The sequence below is a fragment of the Cucurbita pepo genome, chromosome 16, assembly GCF_057944985.1.
Source record: "Cucurbita pepo subsp. pepo isolate OVF chromosome 16, ASM5794498v1, whole genome shotgun sequence".
NCBI classification, from domain to species: domain Eukaryota; kingdom Viridiplantae; phylum Streptophyta; class Magnoliopsida; order Cucurbitales; family Cucurbitaceae; genus Cucurbita; species Cucurbita pepo.
The window spans coordinates 8,940,383-8,960,885 of record NC_141813.1 but is presented as its reverse complement, the minus strand read 5'-3'; the positions used below and the strand labels follow the sequence as shown (position 1 = coordinate 8,960,885).

Below are 20,503 nucleotides of genomic sequence, written 5' to 3'. Positions count from 1 at the left end.
ATCTTTAGCTGCGGCTGAAAGAGACAAGGCTCTGATACCAAATGTTAAATTTAATGAAGATAAGTTTGTAGAAGGATGGAAATTCAATACTTCATTAGGTGAACAATGACTATATTTATAGCCAATACAATGGTTAACGGACGATAAAAATAAAATCTTAACAGAAAGTAGAATATCATACCAAAACAAAGAATCTGGCCTAAGATCATATCTATGATTTGATATCGGCATAAGATCATATCAGTCATCTTATATTCGAACTTAAAACATAAAAATAACAACTAAATCTTTTTCAACAATGTTTATGTATACACTGTGTCACGGTCATGCTCGTCCAAGGCGTGTTGCCCATGGCCGCATGCCCATGACAAGCCAAACCCTTTATGTCTTTCCATGTTCTAGTGTTTTACTTTTGTATTTCTAGGGAGTATGAGTTTCGAAAAAATCATGTCTAGGCCTGCCAGATATGAAATGCCTCAGAATGTACTATACGAGAATCTGACTAGTTCTCAACTTCTCCCTACCAAAGGTTATATACTGTGAGCCGTTGTTGTTACTCTCTTGCTTGCATATATAACGTCTCTTTCAAAAATCTCTCTCTGTCCTCGTTTTCTAAAACTTTCTTCTTAAACCGAGGCCAGAGGTTCGAGCATACGTCGCTTGGCCGTAGGTGACGTAAGAACAAATTGGCTTAGCTCACTTGTCGTTGGAAAGTGAGTGTCGCACAATCGCAAGTCCACTGCCATCAAAAGTGTGATTGTGACACACTGCATGCATGAGGTCCCTATGATTTCTCATCTTAAAAACTTGTTTATGGCACAACCCCAATTTCTGATCCTTATATTACTCTAAGTAATATATGGCAATGATGTTCATGCATTCATCATCATTAACATTAACTAGGGTTGTGTCCTAGGAAAAATCATTGTCATCATGCGCCATGACGTTTAAAACATGAATCTCATCTTAATATGGAAATAACGTCATGTTAAGGAAATTTCAAAATCTTTCATACATCACAACATAAGTATAAAACATAAATAATGCATGCAGGGGCCACTAAACACATGTCGTCATACATCCAACAATTGTCCAACCTATTTTATAGTAAGATCACTTACTTAGTTTCCCTTAGGCAGCGTTTTCCTAAATTCGAGTACGCTAATCCTCTGTTCCTCGAAGTTGTTCCAAATGCCACCGAAAGTCGTTTCCTATTAGAATGTTCATTTCGTTTCACAATTCTAATGTTTTAACTTAGAATTTTTGAAATATGGCATCACACCGACTTTGATTAGGGTCAAAATCAGTTCCGGGTTAGTGCATATCTCGGGTTCCTCTCTTGAGTGCACAGGTCGTCTACTATCTATGTGGAAGGGCTGTGATTATTGGATTGAGAGTCGGTTGGGTTGTGACTTGTAATTTGGGCCGAGTGGTTTAGTGCTGAAATTTAGTTACTGGGCTGGAATGTTTTGTTGAGCTGGGCAGTGTTGTTGGGTTGGAACGAACTTCGGGGTGGAAGGTATTGCTGGGCTGGGATGTAGTCTTTGGGTACTCATGTTTGGATACTTGGGTTTGGGTCCGATCTGGTGGATCCTTCTTCAACACCCGACTTCTTCCAGATTTCCCGAGGATTCTCTATCTTCTTCGAAACTCGTCGACGTCATTTACGTTGTCGTTTCTTGTTTATCCCCGTTCACTGTACATCATGCTTGTTTCATCTCATGCTCCCATAGCGTTGTACATCTCGGATGTACCTACTGTTGGATGATGGAAGTCCCACATCGACTAATTTAGGGAATGATCATGGGTTTATAAGTGAGGAATGCTAACTCCATTGGTATGAGGCCTTTTGGGGAAGCCCAAAGCAAAGCCATGAGAGCTTATGCTCAAAGTGGACAATATCATACCATTGTGGAGAGTCGTGTTCGTCTAACATGGTATCAGAGCCATGCCCTAAACTTAGTCGTGCCAATAAATTGGTAAATCCTCAAATCCTCAAAAGAAAAGGAGTCAAGCCCCTCCTCGAAGGCAGTCAAAAATGACTAAGACTCCAAAGGAGTCGAGCCTCGATTAAGGGGAGGCGCACTTTGTTCGAGGGGAGGTGTTGGATGATGGAAGTCCCACATCGACTAATTTAGGGAATGATCATGGGTTTATAAGTGAGGAATGCTAACTCCATTGGTATGAGGCCTTTTGGGGAAGCCCAAAGCAAAGCCATGAGAGCTTATGCTCAAAGTGGACAATATCATACCATTGTGGAGAGTCGTGTTCGTCTAACACCTACAACATATATTCGTTTAGTTTTTGTTTTTCGGGTTTTGATGGAAGTCTAGGCGCACCGACAACAGAACGAATACAACGAGGTTAAGGTAGTTGGGAATAGCTTACCGTGTACGTACGAGGAACATCATATCCTTCTATTTTGCATTCTTCAAATGCATAATGTGGTACAAGAAGATGAGCAGTTGTGTTAAGCGGCAAAGTTTCAAAGATTATTCCTTGAACATATCTCAAACTTGATAGATCAACTTCATTAACGAGACGCTCGTACCCAATCAAACAGTCTCTCTCAGCTCTTGCTTTCTCTAATACCTCTGGATTGTTGAGTAATTGAGATAATGGCCACTCCAATGTCACAGATAACGTGTCAATCCCGACTAATAATATATCCGGCAACAACCAAACACTTTCGTAATGTTGAAGATTGTTGGGAGGGAGTCCTACATTGGCTAATTTAGGAGATAATCATGAGTTTATAAGTAATACATCTTCATTGGTCTAAGGTAAGGGAATGAACTCTTCATCCACGTAGCAAAATCATTGGAACTGTTTTGATTTTTATTATGAATTAAAAAAAAGCAATAAATAGAAGAGTAAAAACTTACCTTTCTAGAAATCCTAGATTGCAATACTCCTTGAAGTATTCCAACCATGCAAAAGCTCTTTCAACATTCCACGAAATCTTCCTTTCTATGACTTGAACACAAGGTCAATCTTCCTTGCTATGACTCGAACACAAGGTCAATCTTTAAGGAATTGGAGAAGAATAGTTAGGGATTGGAGAAGAATAGTTTCGAGAATTCTCTTGAGATGTAATTTTATCTTCCTTTCTATGACTCGAGCACAAGGTCAGGTTTCTTGCTATGACTTGAACACAAGGTCAATCTTCCTTGCTATGACTCGAACACAAGATTCCTTGCTATGACTTGAACACAAGGTCAATCTTCCTTACTATGACTCGAACACAAGGTTAATCTTTAAGGAATTGGAGAAGAATAGTTTCAAGAATTGTCTGGAGATGTAATTTCATCTTCCTTACTATGACTCGAGCACAAGGTCAATCTTCTTTCAAAGAAAATCCCTAAGGAATTGGACATCTTCCTTGCTATGACTCGAGCACAAGGTCAATCTTCTTTCAAAGAAAATCCCTAAGGAATTGGAGAAGAATAGTTAGAGATTGGAGAAGAATAATTTCGAGAATTCTCTCGAGATGTAATTTCATTCTCCAGAGAAGTAGGAGAGATTTGTGTGTCTTTGGCTCAACCCGAAGGTCCTATTTATAGCTCCAATAATACAAAACTAATATTTAAACTCTTTAATTAATCAATTTCCATTCATTAACTATAGATCACTCTATTGTAGACCAGAGTTGCACTCTTATGCACCGCAGGACAAGTTATGTCCATTGATATAACCATTACAAGCAAGTCGATTCTTCACGAGTTGTTCATAATTACCACTGGGTCAAAAGTCCGTTTTACCCATATAATTACATCTTTCATCTTAAGTACCACTGATTCTCTAATGAACAATTTATTTATGATTCAACCATAAACCAAGTCCCTCTCAGGCCAATGAGAGGGTGAGGCCATTGTTCAAGTCTCGAAATCAGTACTTAAGAGAACAACTCATCTATATTCCTTATATGGAAAGAAGTGAATTCTATCTCATGATATTATGTTCCCAACTCCCTATTTGGTCAAATCCCCAAAATGTTAGGTATATTGAATTGGCTAACAAAGTCATTCTCACCCATGTAAATTAAAGGATAAGCCCTCATAGGCCGGAGTTCATACTGACTCAGGATTAAGATCAAGTCGCATATGATCATCATGTGAAATATTAATCTTCTCAATTAACGGATTTATAAAGAGTGATTAAATATTTCTTGGTCCAGTATTATACAAACTCATTGTATAGGATACCCCTAATTACATGTCTCCACATGAACGATTTGGATCAAATCATTTGTAACGACTATAAAGTGGGTTGTATCAATAGTGTTACTAGGATAAGGAACCCAACCTTATCCATATACTATAGACTCTTTAGGTTATTACTTGAACACGATCCTCTTGTATGTCAACTACATACTGTTCAAGATTACATTAATAACCTTGGATTTTCATACGATGGATAGCAATAAAATTACAAATAAAATAAATTATTGTTAGAAACCAAATAATTAACGACTAGGCTTTGGAGGCATAGATCCTAACACTAAGACCTTTTGGGGAAGCCAAAACAAAGTCACAAGAGCTGATCATACAATTGTGGAAAGTTGTTATTTCTATTAGAGTCATACCCTTAACTTAGCCATGTCAATAGAATCTTCAAATGTCGAACAAAGAAGTTGTGAGCCTAAAAAATATAGTCAAAAGTGACTGAAGTGTCGAACAAAGGGTGTACTTTGTTCGTGGGCTCCAGAGAAAGGAGTCGAGCCTCAATTAAGGAGAGGTTGTGTGAGGGCTCCGTAGGCTTCAGAGGAGGCTCTCTGGTGTACTTTGTTCAAGGGGAGGATTCTTGAGTATTGTTGGGAGGGAGTCCCACATTGGCTAATTAGGAGATGATCATGGATTTATGAGTAAGGAACAAATCTTTATTGGTCCCAAAACAAAGCCATGAGAGTTTCTGCTCAGAGTGGACACCAGCGGAGAAGGGTTATTTCTAACACAAAACAAAACAAATTAAGAAGAAATTCTTAACAAAATGGTAGGAATTAAAGCATACTCGAATCAATCCTTTGATGATTTGATCGCCCTAATATTCAGGCTCGGTGTTCTACAAGCTAAGTAAATGGTGAATCATAGTGTTCCCTCCATCTTTTTTACCACAAAGAGACACTCGGTGTTCTACAAGCTAAGTAAATGATGAATCATAGTGTTCCCTCCATCTTCTTTACCACGAAGAGACACTAAGATATTTACGTGGTTCGGAGAGAAGAAATTCCCTTACATCCACGGGTAGCAACCAATCACTAAGAATTGTTCTTTTTTTTTTTTTTTTTCATAAACCCATTTATAACCACATAGATTTGTTGTGCGCCGGAATGCTACAACCACAAAGCTCTGATACTAATTGTTTTACCAATAGCGGAACCAAGATCGAATGTACTCACAACACCATCGAACGAAATTTAAACAAAGAGACACTAAGATGTTTACGTGGTTCGGAGAGAAGAAATTTCCCTACATCCACGGGTAGCAACCAATCACTAAGAATCATTTTTTTTTTTTTTTTTTTTTTTTGCATAAACCCATTTATAACGAATTTATTTTTAGGTTTTGGAAGTTGTACCAAATCCCAAGTTTAGTTTATGTGCTTATTGGTAAGCTATCTGGGCTCTAAATAGCATTTTTGTAATGGTTGGGCCCTGAATAGTATCTTTGTAACTATTGGGAACTCCATAAATCATAGGGAAATCATATGTTATCATTTCATCAAACCTTGTAGGTTTTCGAGTTTTCCTTCGTGGTCTATTCCTGGTGATGGACTCAGGCCTCCACTCTTTCATTTACGAGGCTTTGCTCCACCAGCTCTATGACATCAGAGTTATTATCTACCTACTCGATAGGTTCTTCCGTAGGAGCACCATATCTGGAGAGAACACCACCTTCTCCACTTGCTTCGATGCCTCGTCATTATTCTCAATCTTCTGCAAAGACATTTCAGACTCATCGAATGTCACATCTCGACTATTAACAATTTTATAGCCCATCACGCCTTTGCTAAAGCCCATAAACTTGACCTTTTTTGCTCTAGGATCTAATTTTGAGTCTGTCACATGATAATAAGCAGGACAGCCAAACACATGCAAATTATCATAATCTCTGACAGAAGTACCTGACCATACCTTGAGCGGAGTTTTTCCACCATTTCCAAAAACAGGTAAATGATTCACCAAGTGAACTGCATAACTGAGAGCCTTAGCCCAGAATGCCTTCCTCAATCCTGCTTGAGACAATATGCATCGAACCTTCTCTTCAATGTCTGGTTCATTCTCTTAGCAACTCCATTTTGTTGTGGCTTACCAAGAACAGTGAAGTGTCGAACGATCCATTCATCTCGACATACTTTAAGGAATGGATCATAAGTATATTCTCCACCGTTGTCTGATCTCAGCTTTTTTGATTTTCATGTCTATTTAATTCTCTACCATTTTCTTTCACTCCAGGAAGATCTGGAGAACCTCGTTTTTGTGCCTCATGGGACACATCCAAACTCTCCTCGAGTAGTTATCAATAAAGGTGACAAACCACCTTTTTCCTCCCAATGAGATATTCTTCGTGGGACCCCATACATGAGTGTAAACATAATCCAAGATGCCCTTTGTTTGGTTTACAGTAGTACCAAACTTCACATTTTTTTTTTACCAAATACACAATGTTCACAAAAGTCAATTTTACCAGTTGTGGCGCCCTTAATGACTCCCTGATTCACCAATGTTTGGAGCGCCTTCTCACCAGCATGCCCGAGTCGCATGTGCCATAATTTCGATATGTCTTGTTCTTTCGAACTTGCCACAACAGCATGCCCAATGATCGTGGGAGACTATTTTGTTATATTAAATTTGATTTTTTAAAAAAATTATGTGGGTAGTGTTTAGGATATTTAGTATTAAATTATAGTTTACCATGTATATCATATCTGCCTACCATAGTTATCTTCCCATTTATTGTTATTTCTATTTATTACCCTTTTCATATCTTTGTAATTTATTTTATTATAAATAGATAACTTTCACACCATTTTGGTCCGGTGGTTTCAACAAATATTCTCATATAGAACGTAATATTTTATTTATGTACATTTTATTAGATTTTTATTTACATTTTGTATGGTGAAATATGAAAATTATACCTTAGAAAAGTTTTTTGGGAATGATCATTTTTTTAAAAAAATAAAAACATGGAGAAAATTTTCAATAGAAATCTTGATAAGGAATCAACTTGAGGAAAAATTCTAATACCAAATGATAAGACTCTGATACAAATAATAAGACGTTGATTCCAAATAATAAGAAAGTGCTAGAGAAGTAAGATTTTGATTACCTTATTGATCGAATATTTCAAGGCAAAAACAATTGTTTGATATTCGAATCACTCCACAACCAAGATCGATCATATATAGCTCTAATGATTCAATGTTTTTTAGTCGTAAATATCTAGTACGACAACAACACCATGCTTTACTTAAATCCTAAACCCTAAAATATATCAATAATTTAAGAGAAGATGATATTTTAAAAAGTTGTCCCATTTCCTTATTAAATGCTTGGATTGAGCTAAGTGGGGCAATGTCTTCCATCTATATATTATCCCTTTTAAGAGAGTTGAACCTTATCTATATCCAAACATCGAAATTCCCACATCGGAAACTCCATGGATATTCTCTTGCTTTCTATTTCTCTCTTCCTATTTACTCTTCTCTTTGCCTTCAATTTTGTGCTGAAACCACATCGCTTGAAACTCCCACCAAGCCCTCTGTTTTGTCTTCCACTAATAGGCCATCTCCATCTCCTCAACCATCCCATCCATCGAACACTCACCAACCTCTCTCAAAAATACGGCAATGTCTTCTCTCTCCGATTTGGTTCCCGTCTGGTTATTGTCATTTCTTCTCCTTCTGCAGTACAAGAATGCTTCACAAAGAACGATATTGCTCTTGCAAATCGCCCACTGTTGAACTCTGGGAAGTACCTAGACTACAACCATACCGTCATGTCGGTCTCCCCTTACGGTGAACATTGGAGAAACCTCCGCCGGATTGGCTCCCTTGAGATCTTCTCAACAAATCGCCTCAATTTGTTCTTGGGAGTTCGGGAAGAGGAAATCAAATGTTTGCTATGTAAATTATGTGGGAATTCATTGGAAGATCGATTCAGGGTCGTGGAATTGGAGCCCATGTTGCTTGATCTTATGTTCAATATTGTTATGAGAATGGTGGCTGGGAAGAAGTGTTTTGAGGGACATTCTTACAAGTTTAAAGAGATGGTGACACAAATTATGGCTCATAGTGGAGCAACCAATCCAGCAGACTTCATACCCTTATGGGGTTTCATTGATCCAACCGGTTTTGGGAAGAGGGGAAAGAAGCTTGCAAAGACATCTGATGAACTCCTTCAAGAATTAGTTGATGAAATTCGAGATAAAAATGATGGAGGGAACACTATGATTCACCGTTTACTTAGCTTGCAGAATACCGAGCCTGAATATTACAGCGATCAAATTATCAAAGGATTGATTCAAGTATGATTAACTCCTACCCATTTGTTAATGATTTCATTTTAATTTGTTGTGTTTGATGTGTTAGATCAAATGATGACTCTTTACAATGTTATGAGCGTTGTTCACTAAATTAGCCAATGTGAGACTCCCTCCAAACAATACTCTCCTCGAACAAAGTGCACCATAGAGCCTCCTCTAATGCCTACGGAGCCCTCGAACAGCCTCCCCCTAATCGAGGCTTGAATCCTTACGGTCTCCCCTAAGGCCTACTAAGCCCCTCAAACAGCCTCCCCTTAATCGAGGCTCAACTCCTTTCTCTAGAGCCATTGAACAAAGTACACTATAGAGCCTCCTCTAAGGCCTACGGAGCCCTTCGAACAGTCTCCCTTAATTGAGGCTCGACTCCTTTATCTGGAGCCCTCGAATAAAGTACACCATTTGTTCGACACTTGAGTCACTTTTGACTACATCTTTTAGGCTCACAACTTCTTTGTACGACATTGAGAATTCTATTGACATGACTAAGTTAAGGGCATGACTCTAATACTATGTTAAAAATAATAACTCTCCGTAATGGTATGATATTGTCCACTCTGTGGATAAGCTCTCATGACTTTGTTTTGTGTTTCCCAAAAGGCCTTAGACCAATCGAGATGTATTCTTTACTTATTATCTCATGATTATCTCTTAAATTAGCCAACGTGGGACTCCCTCCCAACAATCTTAAACATTATGAAAGTTTTTGGTTATTGCAGGATATATTATTAGCCGGGATTGACACGTTAGCTGTGACATTGGAGTGGGCATTATCTCAATTGCTCAACAATCCAGAAGTGTTAGAGAAAGCAAGAACTGAGATAGACAATTCGATTGGGTACGAACGTTTAGTTAACGAAGCTGATCTATCGAGTTTGAGTTATGTTCAAGGAATAATCTCTGAGACTTTAAGGCTTCACCCAGCTGCTCCTCTTCTTTTGCCGCATTGTGCATTTGAAGAATGCAAAATAGAAGGATATGATGTTCCTCGTGATACGATAATATTGATTAATGCTTGGGCTATGCATAGAGACCCGAATCTATGGGAAGATGCTACCAGCTTTAAACCTGAAAGACATGAAAATGGGATGAAGAATGGAGCGGACTCATACAAACTGATACCATTTGGGTTGGGGAGGAGAGCTTGTCCTGGTTTGGGAATGGCGCAACGAGTGGCTGGCTTGACTTTAGCATCGTTGATACAAGGGTTTGAATGGGAAAGATTGAACAACTCGTTAGTTGACATGAGTGAAGGTAAAGGGATTACAATGCCCAAAGCTCAACCCTTGGTGGCTAAGTGTAAACCACGCCCCATCATGAAACTCGTTTATGAATGTAGCAATTGACCTTGGCTGAAACAAAAAAAAATATGTTATCACTAGCCCACTCCACTACATCTCTCCCTTATAACTCAAACATCCTCTTATTATTCTTAAAGTGACAGGTAAGTGATGTTCGCCTAATGAGTATGTGTAAGAGAGTGATAGTGATAGTGATGCTCCTTCGTTGAACTCTACCATTTGTTTAAAAAATACTCTTAAATAATTTAAATTAGTTTGACTAAAACTTCAATCATTAGTTTATAATTTTTATTATGCATCATTTACAACTCTTTGGTTCAATTTGAGAAACAAAAGTAATATTATTAAATATATTAAGAGAGTACCTTATTGAGGATCACAAAAAATCAAATCTTTGGAATGAGATAATAATAACTTGGAAGTGGATGAAAAATCTTCAATTCTTTTTATTTAAGCTGGATTTTTTACTTCAAAGAATTTCCTTACCTTGGATATGGACAACTAAATCAGGGTTACAAATAGATTCATGTGAAACATTATTAATAGATTCATGTGAAACATTATTACCATATTCATCAACTATCGCATGCATAGATTCTTCAATTAAATTCTTTATTCAAAACTTTATAAACTTTCCTCGTACATGAATAACCAAAAAAAATATCAATATCAATCAAAATTTTCAAATTTTTACTTGTTCAAAGATAAAACATTTGCCACTAAAAACTTTAAAATATCTCATATTGAAAATTTTCTATGGAAAGAAATTCTAATTAGAGCTCTATTTAAAATATAACCTGCCCGTGCCCGTATTAATTCGCAAATTTTTAGGTAAATTATACTCCAATAACATTGATCTAACAAATTTGTATATAGTATGGTTCTTTCTTTCAACTACACTATCCAATTGTCTTTCTCGGTCACTTTTAATTTTAATAATTAGAAAAATCATTTTGAACTCTTTCTTACAAAATTGAAAAGACTTTTCAAAACATCATTATAATGTTTTAGGGTTAAAACCTAAGTAAATTTTAAAAAATCATCAACTATCATAGTTGTTTCTCCCAAAATTAACTATTTTAGAAGGGTCAAATAAGTAGATATGTAATAGTTGAAGATCTAGCAATAGAAATCACATTTTTAGATTGGGAGAGGACTATGTTTGCTTGCCCATTTGATAAACGTCACAAACTTTATCTTATTCAAATTTAAATTTAGAAAAACCTCTTACTAATGATTTTTTTAAAATATTTGAAATCAAGTGCATAATCGAATGTCCTAATCTTCTATGCCATAATCAAGAATTACACCTGCAAAGTCGAATATATTTATCATTTATAGGACAATCATTTAAATTAATAGCATGCACATTATTACTCTATTTCCAACAAATAAAATTTTTCTACCTCTACCGTTTTTAATTATGCAATTATTTTTATCCAATACAACTTTAAAACCTTTACCACATAATTGACTAGTGCTGAGTAAGTATGGAGCAACTAAAAGCACATTTTCAATGGGAGTAAAGATTCATTACCTAAAGTACTTTTACCAATTATTGTATACTTCCGTTATCACCAAAAGTTACTAAGTCACCCTTCTCGCAGAGATTCACAAATTTAGATTGGTTTTCCATCATGAGCAACCACTATGATTATATTAATAGTAAACATTGTTAATGTATAGTATACATATTTGTATCAAAAGAGTTTGTTGAGCTAGGGACGTGCCCTAGGTGCATGTTATATCCAGTGCTATCAAGTTGTTATACAAAAACACCTCATAGCAGTTTTAGGGCCTTCAAGACTAACATTTCTATATGATTTCTGTTGTCCCTTCCTTCTAATGGGTTTTGAATATAAAAAATAGTTTTTTAGTCCAACCTAAATAAATATTATGAACTGAATACAACAAATAAGAGTATCGTTCTTGTCTCAATTTTTTTCACGTTGTTCGAACAAAAATTGAATGTGTATCAATATGTTAATATTTGGTACATAGAGTCGCTATTTGACATACAGTCTATCTTCTATTTTTTTTTTTATAGATAGAAAACATCATATTTATAGAGATAGAATTTATTACCTCCAAGAAGTTCCTTATCTTATCGATCGATCTCTGTAGTCAAGAAGTTCCTTCGAGCTATTGCCTAAGATTCATGCAAATTGTTACCTCCATCGAGCAGTTCGACGACCTTAAGAACATGTTAGTTGAGAAGGTTTTTGTTCGTCTTAAGGTCAGACAATTTTTGGTTATGAATACAAAAAGGAGGAGAAACACCTCTTACTCACATGTATGGCGTGGCTCGCACAAACGAAAAGGAATGATGTGGTTGACTCTTCTTTTTCAAGTACGAGGGGATGTGGTAGCCATAACAAGAAAAACAAAGATCGTGGGAGTGGTCGTAGACATGGATGTGGACGTGGTGGCAAAGTCGGCTGTGACAATGGCTCATAAACCCACGATAATTTCAACCCTTAGAAGGACAATAGTATAATCAAGTGTTACTCTTGTAGAAAATATGGGCACTATGCAGTAGAGCGCCGCAAGAAGAAGCACGATGTGGAGGGAACCCTCACACTCACCAGGATCAACAGCCCGCACTGATGTTAGTCGAGAAGATGCCTAACATGTTGATGCTCAACGAAGAGAAGGTTACGGTGAACCTTCTCACAAAAGGAGAAGACCGAGTGGAGACCAACATGTGGTACCTTGACAATGGAGCAAGCAACCACTTGACCGGAGATCGAACAAAGTTCAAGGAGCCTGATGAGAAGTCATTGAAAATGTGAAGTTTGGCGATGGATCAATTGTACTGATCTAAGGAAAATGATCCATCTTGTCCCAGTGCAAGAATGATGACCAATGTTTACTGACCAAGGTATACTATATCCCAAACATGAAGAGTAAAATTATCAATCTTGGTCAGAGGACGGAAGGAGGAAGCAGAGTGGAGTTAGCTAGCTCGTCCCTCAAGATGTTCGACAGAAATGGAACCTTGTTGGTGAAGGTAATACGATCGCATAACCGCTTCTATAGGATACTATTGGAGATCAGCCAACCCACCTCTCTACTGATGAAACTTGCAGACCCAGCTTGGCTATGACTATGGGAGAGAAGAAGATGGTTATGGGGCTACCCAAAATCATACATCCGAACAAGCTATGTGCACGTTGCCTAGTCTCCAAAGAAGTAAGACCGTTTATCCCAACTCAAACAAGTTTCCGTACTGAGTGACCACTGCAACTGGTTCATGCAAATTTGTGTGGTTAAATCACCCCATCATCATTGGGGGTAATAAGTATTTTCTTGTACTTGTCGATGATTATAGTCGTTGGATGTGGATGTACATGCTCAGAGAAAAAGAAGAATCTATGTTAAAGAAATTCAAAAGATTCGTTGAAAAGGGGTATGATCTCAAGTTGAAAACCTTGCGCACAAACCGAGATGACGAGTTCTTATCCCAGAACTTCTCAAATTTTTGCGAGGAAGGTCTCAAATGTCAACTCACTGCTCTGTACACTCTACAACAAAACGATGTGGTCGAACGAAGAAATCGCACTATAATGAACATTGCAAGAAGCTTACTTAAGAGCCTGCAAGTCCTGGCGATTTTTTGGGGAGAGGCAATACGACATGTGGTTTATCTTCTAAATCATTTACCGACAAAGGCACTACACACTTGCATCCCCTAGAAGCATGGTTCGACAAGACACCTCACTTCGAGTACCTAAGATTCTTTGGTTGTATAACATATGTTAAGACTACAAAGCCATATATAAAAAAGCTTGATAACATAAGCCAAAAGATGGTGTACTTTGGCATAGAGAATGGAACCAAGACACATAGGTTATATGGTCCACAAAATGAGAAAATTCATGGAAGTAGAGATGTCGTATTCGAAGAAGAGAAGAAGTGGGATTGGTGCAGCGTTAGCGATAACAAGCAGACAGTTACAGAGTTCATTTCTCTCTTAGAAGAGGGAGACGCAACAAACCGAGAAAGTGCCCCTAAAGCAACACCATCAAATCTACACATGTCATCATTGGTGACATCTGCTATCTTTTGACTGAGCAGCTCGCCGCCGGTGAGAACAAGAAGAAAATAACAAAAAGCGCAAGAGAACGAAAACCTTGGATTTTGTTGTTGCTAAAACCGGTACATTTATTCTTCATTTGATTGCAATATTTAAATAACAAACCTAGACTAAAAATGGCAAAAGTGGCCAACTGAATTTACGTCACTCTACCCTCTAAAAATGGTCGAAGTGGCCAACTGATTTTTCGTCATTCCACTGGACAGGGGCAAGTTCTTCGCACAGGCTTTATTTAACAATCTCCTCCTAAAACCTGTGGTCTACCTTATTGTTTGAACTCCTATCTTTGAGTGTAGTTCCTCAAATTTCCCCCGCGCTAGAGACTTGGTCAGGATGTCTCCAAGCTGTTCCTCTGTTCGGATGAAGTCAATCTTGATAAGTCTTCGATCTGCAAACTCCCGGATGTAGTGGAATCTGATCTCTATGTGCTTTTTCCAGTCGTGCAAAATTGGGTTTTTGATCAAGGAAATCGTAGCCTTGTTGTCCACGTACAGTATTGGTGGATCGCCTTCTCTTTCGATCAGCTCCTCCACTAGCCGCGCAAGCCAGACCCCCTATGTCGCCGCCGTCGAAGCGGCGATGTACCCTTCTTCGCAAGAAGACAGAGCAACTACCTTCTGTTTAGTTGATTGCCAGCAAATCGCTGCCTGAGAGGAAGTAAATCATCCCACTGGTTCTCTTACAATCATCAACGTCATCGGCCATGTCACTATCACTGTAGCCGAGCAGCTCAAGCTTCTCTCTTCCTCAACCTGCACAATATCTCGCACCCCAGGCTCTTGTTCTGGCCACATAGCGCAAGATGCGCTTGATAGCCCCAAGATCCTCCTCCCTTAGTGCTTCCATAAACCTACTCACGTATCCAATGAAATAGGTGAAGTCAGGGCGTGTGTTTACCAGATAGCGCACAGACTCTCGACAATGCTGCGTAATTGGTGGTGTCGACCGCCGGCATAGTGCCGGCCTTCCTTAGCAGGAGTCAGGCCTCCATTGACGTCCTTCTAGGGTTACTATCTGCTAGCCCAGTTGTGTCCAGTAGCTTCTTCGCGTACGCACCTTGACAAATGGTGATGCCGGTAGTACTCTGCTGCACTTCGATGTCGAGGTAGTAGCTGAGGGCACCAAGGTCGCTCATCTTGAAGGTCTTTAACATCTCTCTCTTGAATCTTCCTAGAACTTCCATGTCGCCTCCAGTGATTATGAGATAGTCGACGTACACTCTGTTAGATAAAACCTGAGTCTGTGAGTTTTTCCTTATTCATACGATTTCATAATACCTCCGTTTGACCATTTGACAAACACGTCGAATGGATCACCAAAGTTTTAGATGACAATTTTGTAGGGAGTGGCACAAATGAAGATTTAATAACCTGATTTTAAGCGTAGTCAAAATTTCAGCCATTTTCTCTCTTTGTTAACGCATTTTATTTTTCTTCCAACAACCTCCTGTCGACGATTTCCTCTCACCGAAAAGAAAGGATTTCCCTGGCCGATTATCGAAAAACAACAAGGGGTATCAGAGCCAAGTTGAAGCCATCGGTGTATATCATTGCGGAGGAGCCAACCTATCAACAATCAAGTTGAATAGCTCAAGTGGTTAGAGTGTTGACCTAACAACACACAGGTCTCAGGTTTGAGTAGAAGAAAATGCAAAGCGCGAAAATAAACACATCGTGGGGTCCATCTCGAGCGGGCTCGCTCACTACTCCATGCCGCCGCCAAGTGCCGACATCTCCATCACCACCACGAAGAGGCCGACGCTGAGCGAGTGATCAGGGAGACAATGACCGCCGTCGTTCAGTATCCGATATTGACGAGGTCTCCAACTATAACGAGTGGACCTTGTTGATGCGCGTCAACCTACAGGAATGAATGCCACGTTGAGCGAGTGATCAGGGAGACAATGACCGCCGTCGTTCAGTATCCGATATTGACGAGGTCCAACTATAACGAGTGGACCTTGTTGATGCGCGTCAACCTACAGGAATGAATGAGAATTCCGAAGTGAAATTGCTTCTTTGCCTGTGGGAGGATCCGCTGGCGTTTGCCGCCATATTACGATCTGTGCCCCCACCAAGCGAACCGAAGTGAAATTGCTTCTTTGCCTGTGGGAGGATCCGCTGGCGTTCGCCGCCATATTACGATCTGTGCCCCCACCAAGCGAACCGCGCAATCGGCCTGGGAGGGAATCAAATCCCGTCGGGTCGGTGTACAGCGAGTGTGGGAATTCAACATCAAGCAGCTGCAAAAGGAAAGGAGCTCTCAGAGATCCGCTTTAAGGACGGCGAATCCGTCGATGATTTTTCAATGCAGATCACGGGGCTCGCCAACAGCATCACCACACTCGGTGGCAGCATCAGCGAGGTAGTTGAGCAAGTCGCGGTTTCAATCGAGACATTGCTTGACGTTTACGACCTAACGGTGGAAGAGGTGACCGGAAGACTGCGTAACGTAGAGCAGCGGAAGAAAAATACCGTTTCAGCTGTCGACAAGGAGGGTCGTCTACTCCTCACTGAGGAGGAATGGCTTGCACGCCTAAAGCTCCGTGACGGCACCGACGAGAGCAATGGGCCCTCCAGCCGCAAAGGCGGTAAGAAGCCATGTAAATCTCGCCGGCGCATGTACGGGAAAGAGGCGGATCAAAAGAAGGAGGAGCCAACTGATGACGGGCCAATCCAGTGCTCGTAGTGGGAAAAGAGGTCACCTGAGCAAGCTCAGGAACAAGGAGACGGCCGAGAAGGCCCATGTGGCTCAATCCGAGGAGGATGAACCGGCCATTTTCATGGTGACTGCATCAGTCCTACTTGATGTCCCTAATCCCGAGGAAGAGCTCCCCAAATCCACAAAGGTAATCGACAACGGCATAATTGTTCCAATTGTGCATAACAAAGGTACTGGCTGGGGAGCCAATTCAACTGAAGGAGGAGCGAGTGTTCGCTCAAATTAGTGAAAGAGGTGAGCAGCAAGAGCACCGACAATGGGTCCTCGACACGGGGGCAACAAACCATGTGATTGGGGCCAAGTCTGCGTTCTCCGAGCTTGGCTCGGGGATTTGCGGGACGGTGAAATTCGGCGACGGCTCCGTCGTCAAGATCGAAGGGCACGACACCATCCTGTTCGTCGGCAAGGGAGGCAAACATCACAAGCTGACCGGCGTCTACTTCATCCCGAGACTCAAGGCTAATATTGTGAGCCTAGGTCAACTCGATAAGGTCGGCTGCCACATTTCCATCTAGTGTGGGCTACTTAGGATCCGTGATGATCGACGACGGTTGCTCACGCAAGTTCGGTGCACGGGAAACCCCCTTTACATCCTAAAGTTGGAGATAGAGCAACCAGTCAACCTCTCGGCCAGGTACTGGAAGATGGAAGACCTATTAGGAAGAGGTGAACCACCTGGACTGGTGGCGCACCAACTCGAAGAAGAGGCGGCCAGGTACCAGAGGATGGAATACCTATGAGGAAGAGGTGAACCACGTGGGCTGGTGGCGCGCCAACTCGAAGAAGAGGCGGCCAGGTACGAGAGGATGGAAGACCTATTAGGAAGAGGTGAACCACCTGGACTGGCGGCGCGCCAACTCGAAGAAGAGGTGGCCGAACAAGACGTGGAGTCTGAGGACATGCCGCCAGGGACACCGAGCCATAGGGCTCAAATCGGAGTTCAAACAAAATAAGGTAGATATACCCCAGGTTTTAGGAGGAGAATGTTAGATAAAACCTGAGTTTTTGAGTTTTTCCTTATTTAGATTCACATGATTTCAGAATACCTATGTTTCCCCATTTGACAAACACGTCGAATACATTACCAAAGTTTTAGACGGCAATTTTGTAGGGGTGGCACAAATTTAGTTGGCCACTCTCGAGCCATTTTTAGGATAGGTTATATTTAGATAAGAAATCTGTTTAGAAGATTTAATAACGTGATTTGAAGGGCAGTCAAAATTTCAGCCATTCTCTCTCTTTTTTATTTTACTCATTTTATTTTTCTTCCAACAACCTCTTGTCGACGATTTCCTCTCACCGAAAAGAAAGGATTTCCCTGGCCGATTATCGAAAAACAACACACTCCCATGATCAGCCACTGCTCGCCGTGCTCGCGCGTCTACATCCTATGCTCTGAAGCACAACGCTTGAACTTTAGCGACAACAAGGTACTATTGAGCTTCTTTTTTTAGGGTCGTGGTGCTTGCCAAAGCCCATAGAATGCCTTGTGCAGATGCAGTACCTTGCTGAGGTTGTCGTTATCGATGAAGCCAAGTGGTTATGGGACGTAGACGGTCTCCTTCAGCTCTCTGTTGAGAAAAACGGATTTCACGTCCATGTGGTGGACCTCCTAGGAGTGATGTCCCACGATCGCCAGCAACAGGTCGATGGATTCCAACCTTGCTACTGGCGTGAACACCTCTTCGAAGTCCACCCCTTGCTTCTGGACGTAGCCCTTCGCCACCAGACGGGTCTTGTGCTTCCTAACTTCTCCCTCTTCGTTACGCTTCAGCTTGAACACCCATTTGAGCCCTATGGCTCGATGTCCTGACGACATATTCTCCAGACTCCACATCTTGTTGTCAGTGATGGATGTCATCTCTTCCTGCATTGCCTTCAGCCAGCACGGATTCTTCCCTACTTCAGGGAAAGAGTTCGGTTCATCCGCGCTGATGGCATGCAATTCGACACCTCTTCTTTGAACTCGCGCGCCGCTAAACCATCATCGTGATCGGCATCTAGTGGGAATCCACAGTATGCGGTGCTACGAACTCCACTAGTTCAGGGGGTGCATCAGGAGTTGCGGCCGGTGTTGGTGTAGGCGTGCCCAGTGCAGCTGTTGGCGGCGTTCAGAGTGCCCTGTGCTGTGCTCCTCCTTCTCTTGGCTCGGTGATGAAGTAGTCCATTGTGAATTGTTCTGGGTTCTGGTATACCTCGATCACGTCGTTCCACTACCAGAAGGTGTTCTCGTCGAAGACAACATCGCGCGACACGTGAGCTTGTTCACCCGCAGGATCATAGAGCTTGTATGTCCTTCTCCTGGGTTCGTAGCCGATGAAGACGACCTTCAGCCCCCTGGGATCGAGCTTGGCAAGGTGGGGATGCATGATCTTCATGTAAGCGATGCAGTTGAGCCTCGCAAAACAACGAAATCATGTCGATGATGTGTTGAAGTCCGGTCGAGATCACACGCATGCATGCGCCGAGGACAACACGACTGTCGACTCACAAACTCAGGTTATGGTTCGCGTGTATGGGTTGCATGACATTAAAGAAGATTGGACTGGACTGCAGATTGGGCTTGGTACTTGTGAGCCGAGGCTGATGTCGTGGGTTTGAAACATGAATATGAATCCAAATAACTGGCCCTTAACCCATCTTCTTCACCGGAAAACAGATTGAAAATCCTTGCGATTCCCTTCTCTTTTTTCGGCAAGAATACTAATGATTCCGATGACATTCTTCCATGCCTCCCTTCTGAAGGTACCCTTATGTTTTTAACCCACATTGAATACAAAGATCTTTGCGAAATAGAAATCCACGATTTTCTTCTCAAAACCCTCTTTGTTTTCTTTCTCGATCTCGGTTGAAAAGTACAGAAAGACAAAACGATCAAATGACAGTTGGGAGGTTTGAGCATAGAGAAATTTAAAGGGTTTGGGGATTAGTTTTGAATATAAAATAAATGCCTAGCCCAAAATCACATGATTTTAGGTGAGATTAAATGCTATTTTTTTTTCTCAAAAATCGAATTGTTACCGTCATAACTTCTCATAAAAACTCAGATCGGCTTGGTTCCTTCACCAAAATCGTAGATTTTTACTCATTCTATAAAAAGACATTTTTCTTATAATTTTAAATCAATCACATACAAATATATTCACAACTAAAATTGGACGGTTACATGTTCTTACCGTAACATGAGGCTCCACTGATACTCCAACTTTCAGCTTGAATCTTTTCAAAGTTTCTTCATAAAACTTGCATAGCATCACTTAAAGATCAACATATCAAAAAACTCAGACCGAAACACCCAAATAATCTCATAGATCTTTTAAAATATCGCAACTAAAAAGTTAGAAAACCTACCACATGTTCTTCCACGATTCTTGATTGTCTTAGACGATTCAAGAATCCAGAGTGCTTCTCCACAAGGTTCTGTGAAGATTTGGTAAAGAAAACCTAGCTAGAATCAGACTCCTCGAGGTTGAATAAGAATGTATCTAATAGTTACTTCTCTTTCTATCCTCGGTTTCCTTTTCTCCCATGTCCTTTATTTTTCTTTCAATTTCTTTGTTTCTTTTAATTTTTGCCAATTAACTCTATTATTTTATTTAGTTTAGGTTCCATAATGAGCTAGGCACATAATGACTAAAATATCCTTCAAAGTTGAATTTGATCACTTTTCTCATCTATTATTATTATTATTTATATCTTTTTGGAGTTTTTGAGATTTTTTTGGATACTCTCTTCTTCTCCACTATCTTGAAGTTCAGCCTCTAAAATTCTTAATAAAATCTTGGAAGTTTAATTTGAAAAGGATAAATTGAAAAACTCAACCCTCAGTTGAAACTTGAGTG

The 20,503-nt window shown here is 40.3% G+C and overlaps 1 protein-coding gene across 1 annotated transcript; it reads left to right on the top strand.

Annotated features, from left to right (window-relative positions):
* The first annotated feature begins 7,618 nt into the window (after nucleotides 1-7,618).
* Nucleotides 7,619-10,006, top strand: LOC111776978 (cytochrome P450 81Q32-like). The gene is made up of 2 exons (XM_087118376.1): nucleotides 7,619-8,528; nucleotides 9,263-10,006. The coding sequence occupies exons 1-2, from the start codon at nucleotides 7,662-7,664 to the stop codon at nucleotides 9,887-9,889; spliced, it is 1,494 nt and encodes a 497-aa protein (XP_086974502.1). The 5' UTR covers nucleotides 7,619-7,661; the 3' UTR covers nucleotides 9,890-10,006.
* The last annotated feature ends 10,497 nt before the right edge of the window (nucleotides 10,007-20,503 follow it).

What these genes read in the sequence shown, in the direction of transcription:
- LOC111776978 (XM_087118376.1), top strand. Translation starts at nt 7,662, where the DNA reads ATGGATATTCTCTTGCTTTCTATTTCTCTCTTCCTATTTACTCTTCTC. An exon ending in TTATCAAAGGATTGATTCAA is followed by an intron (nt 8,529 to 9,262) that starts GTATGATTAACT and finishes TGGTTATTGCAG; the next exon opens with GATATATTATTAGCCGGGAT.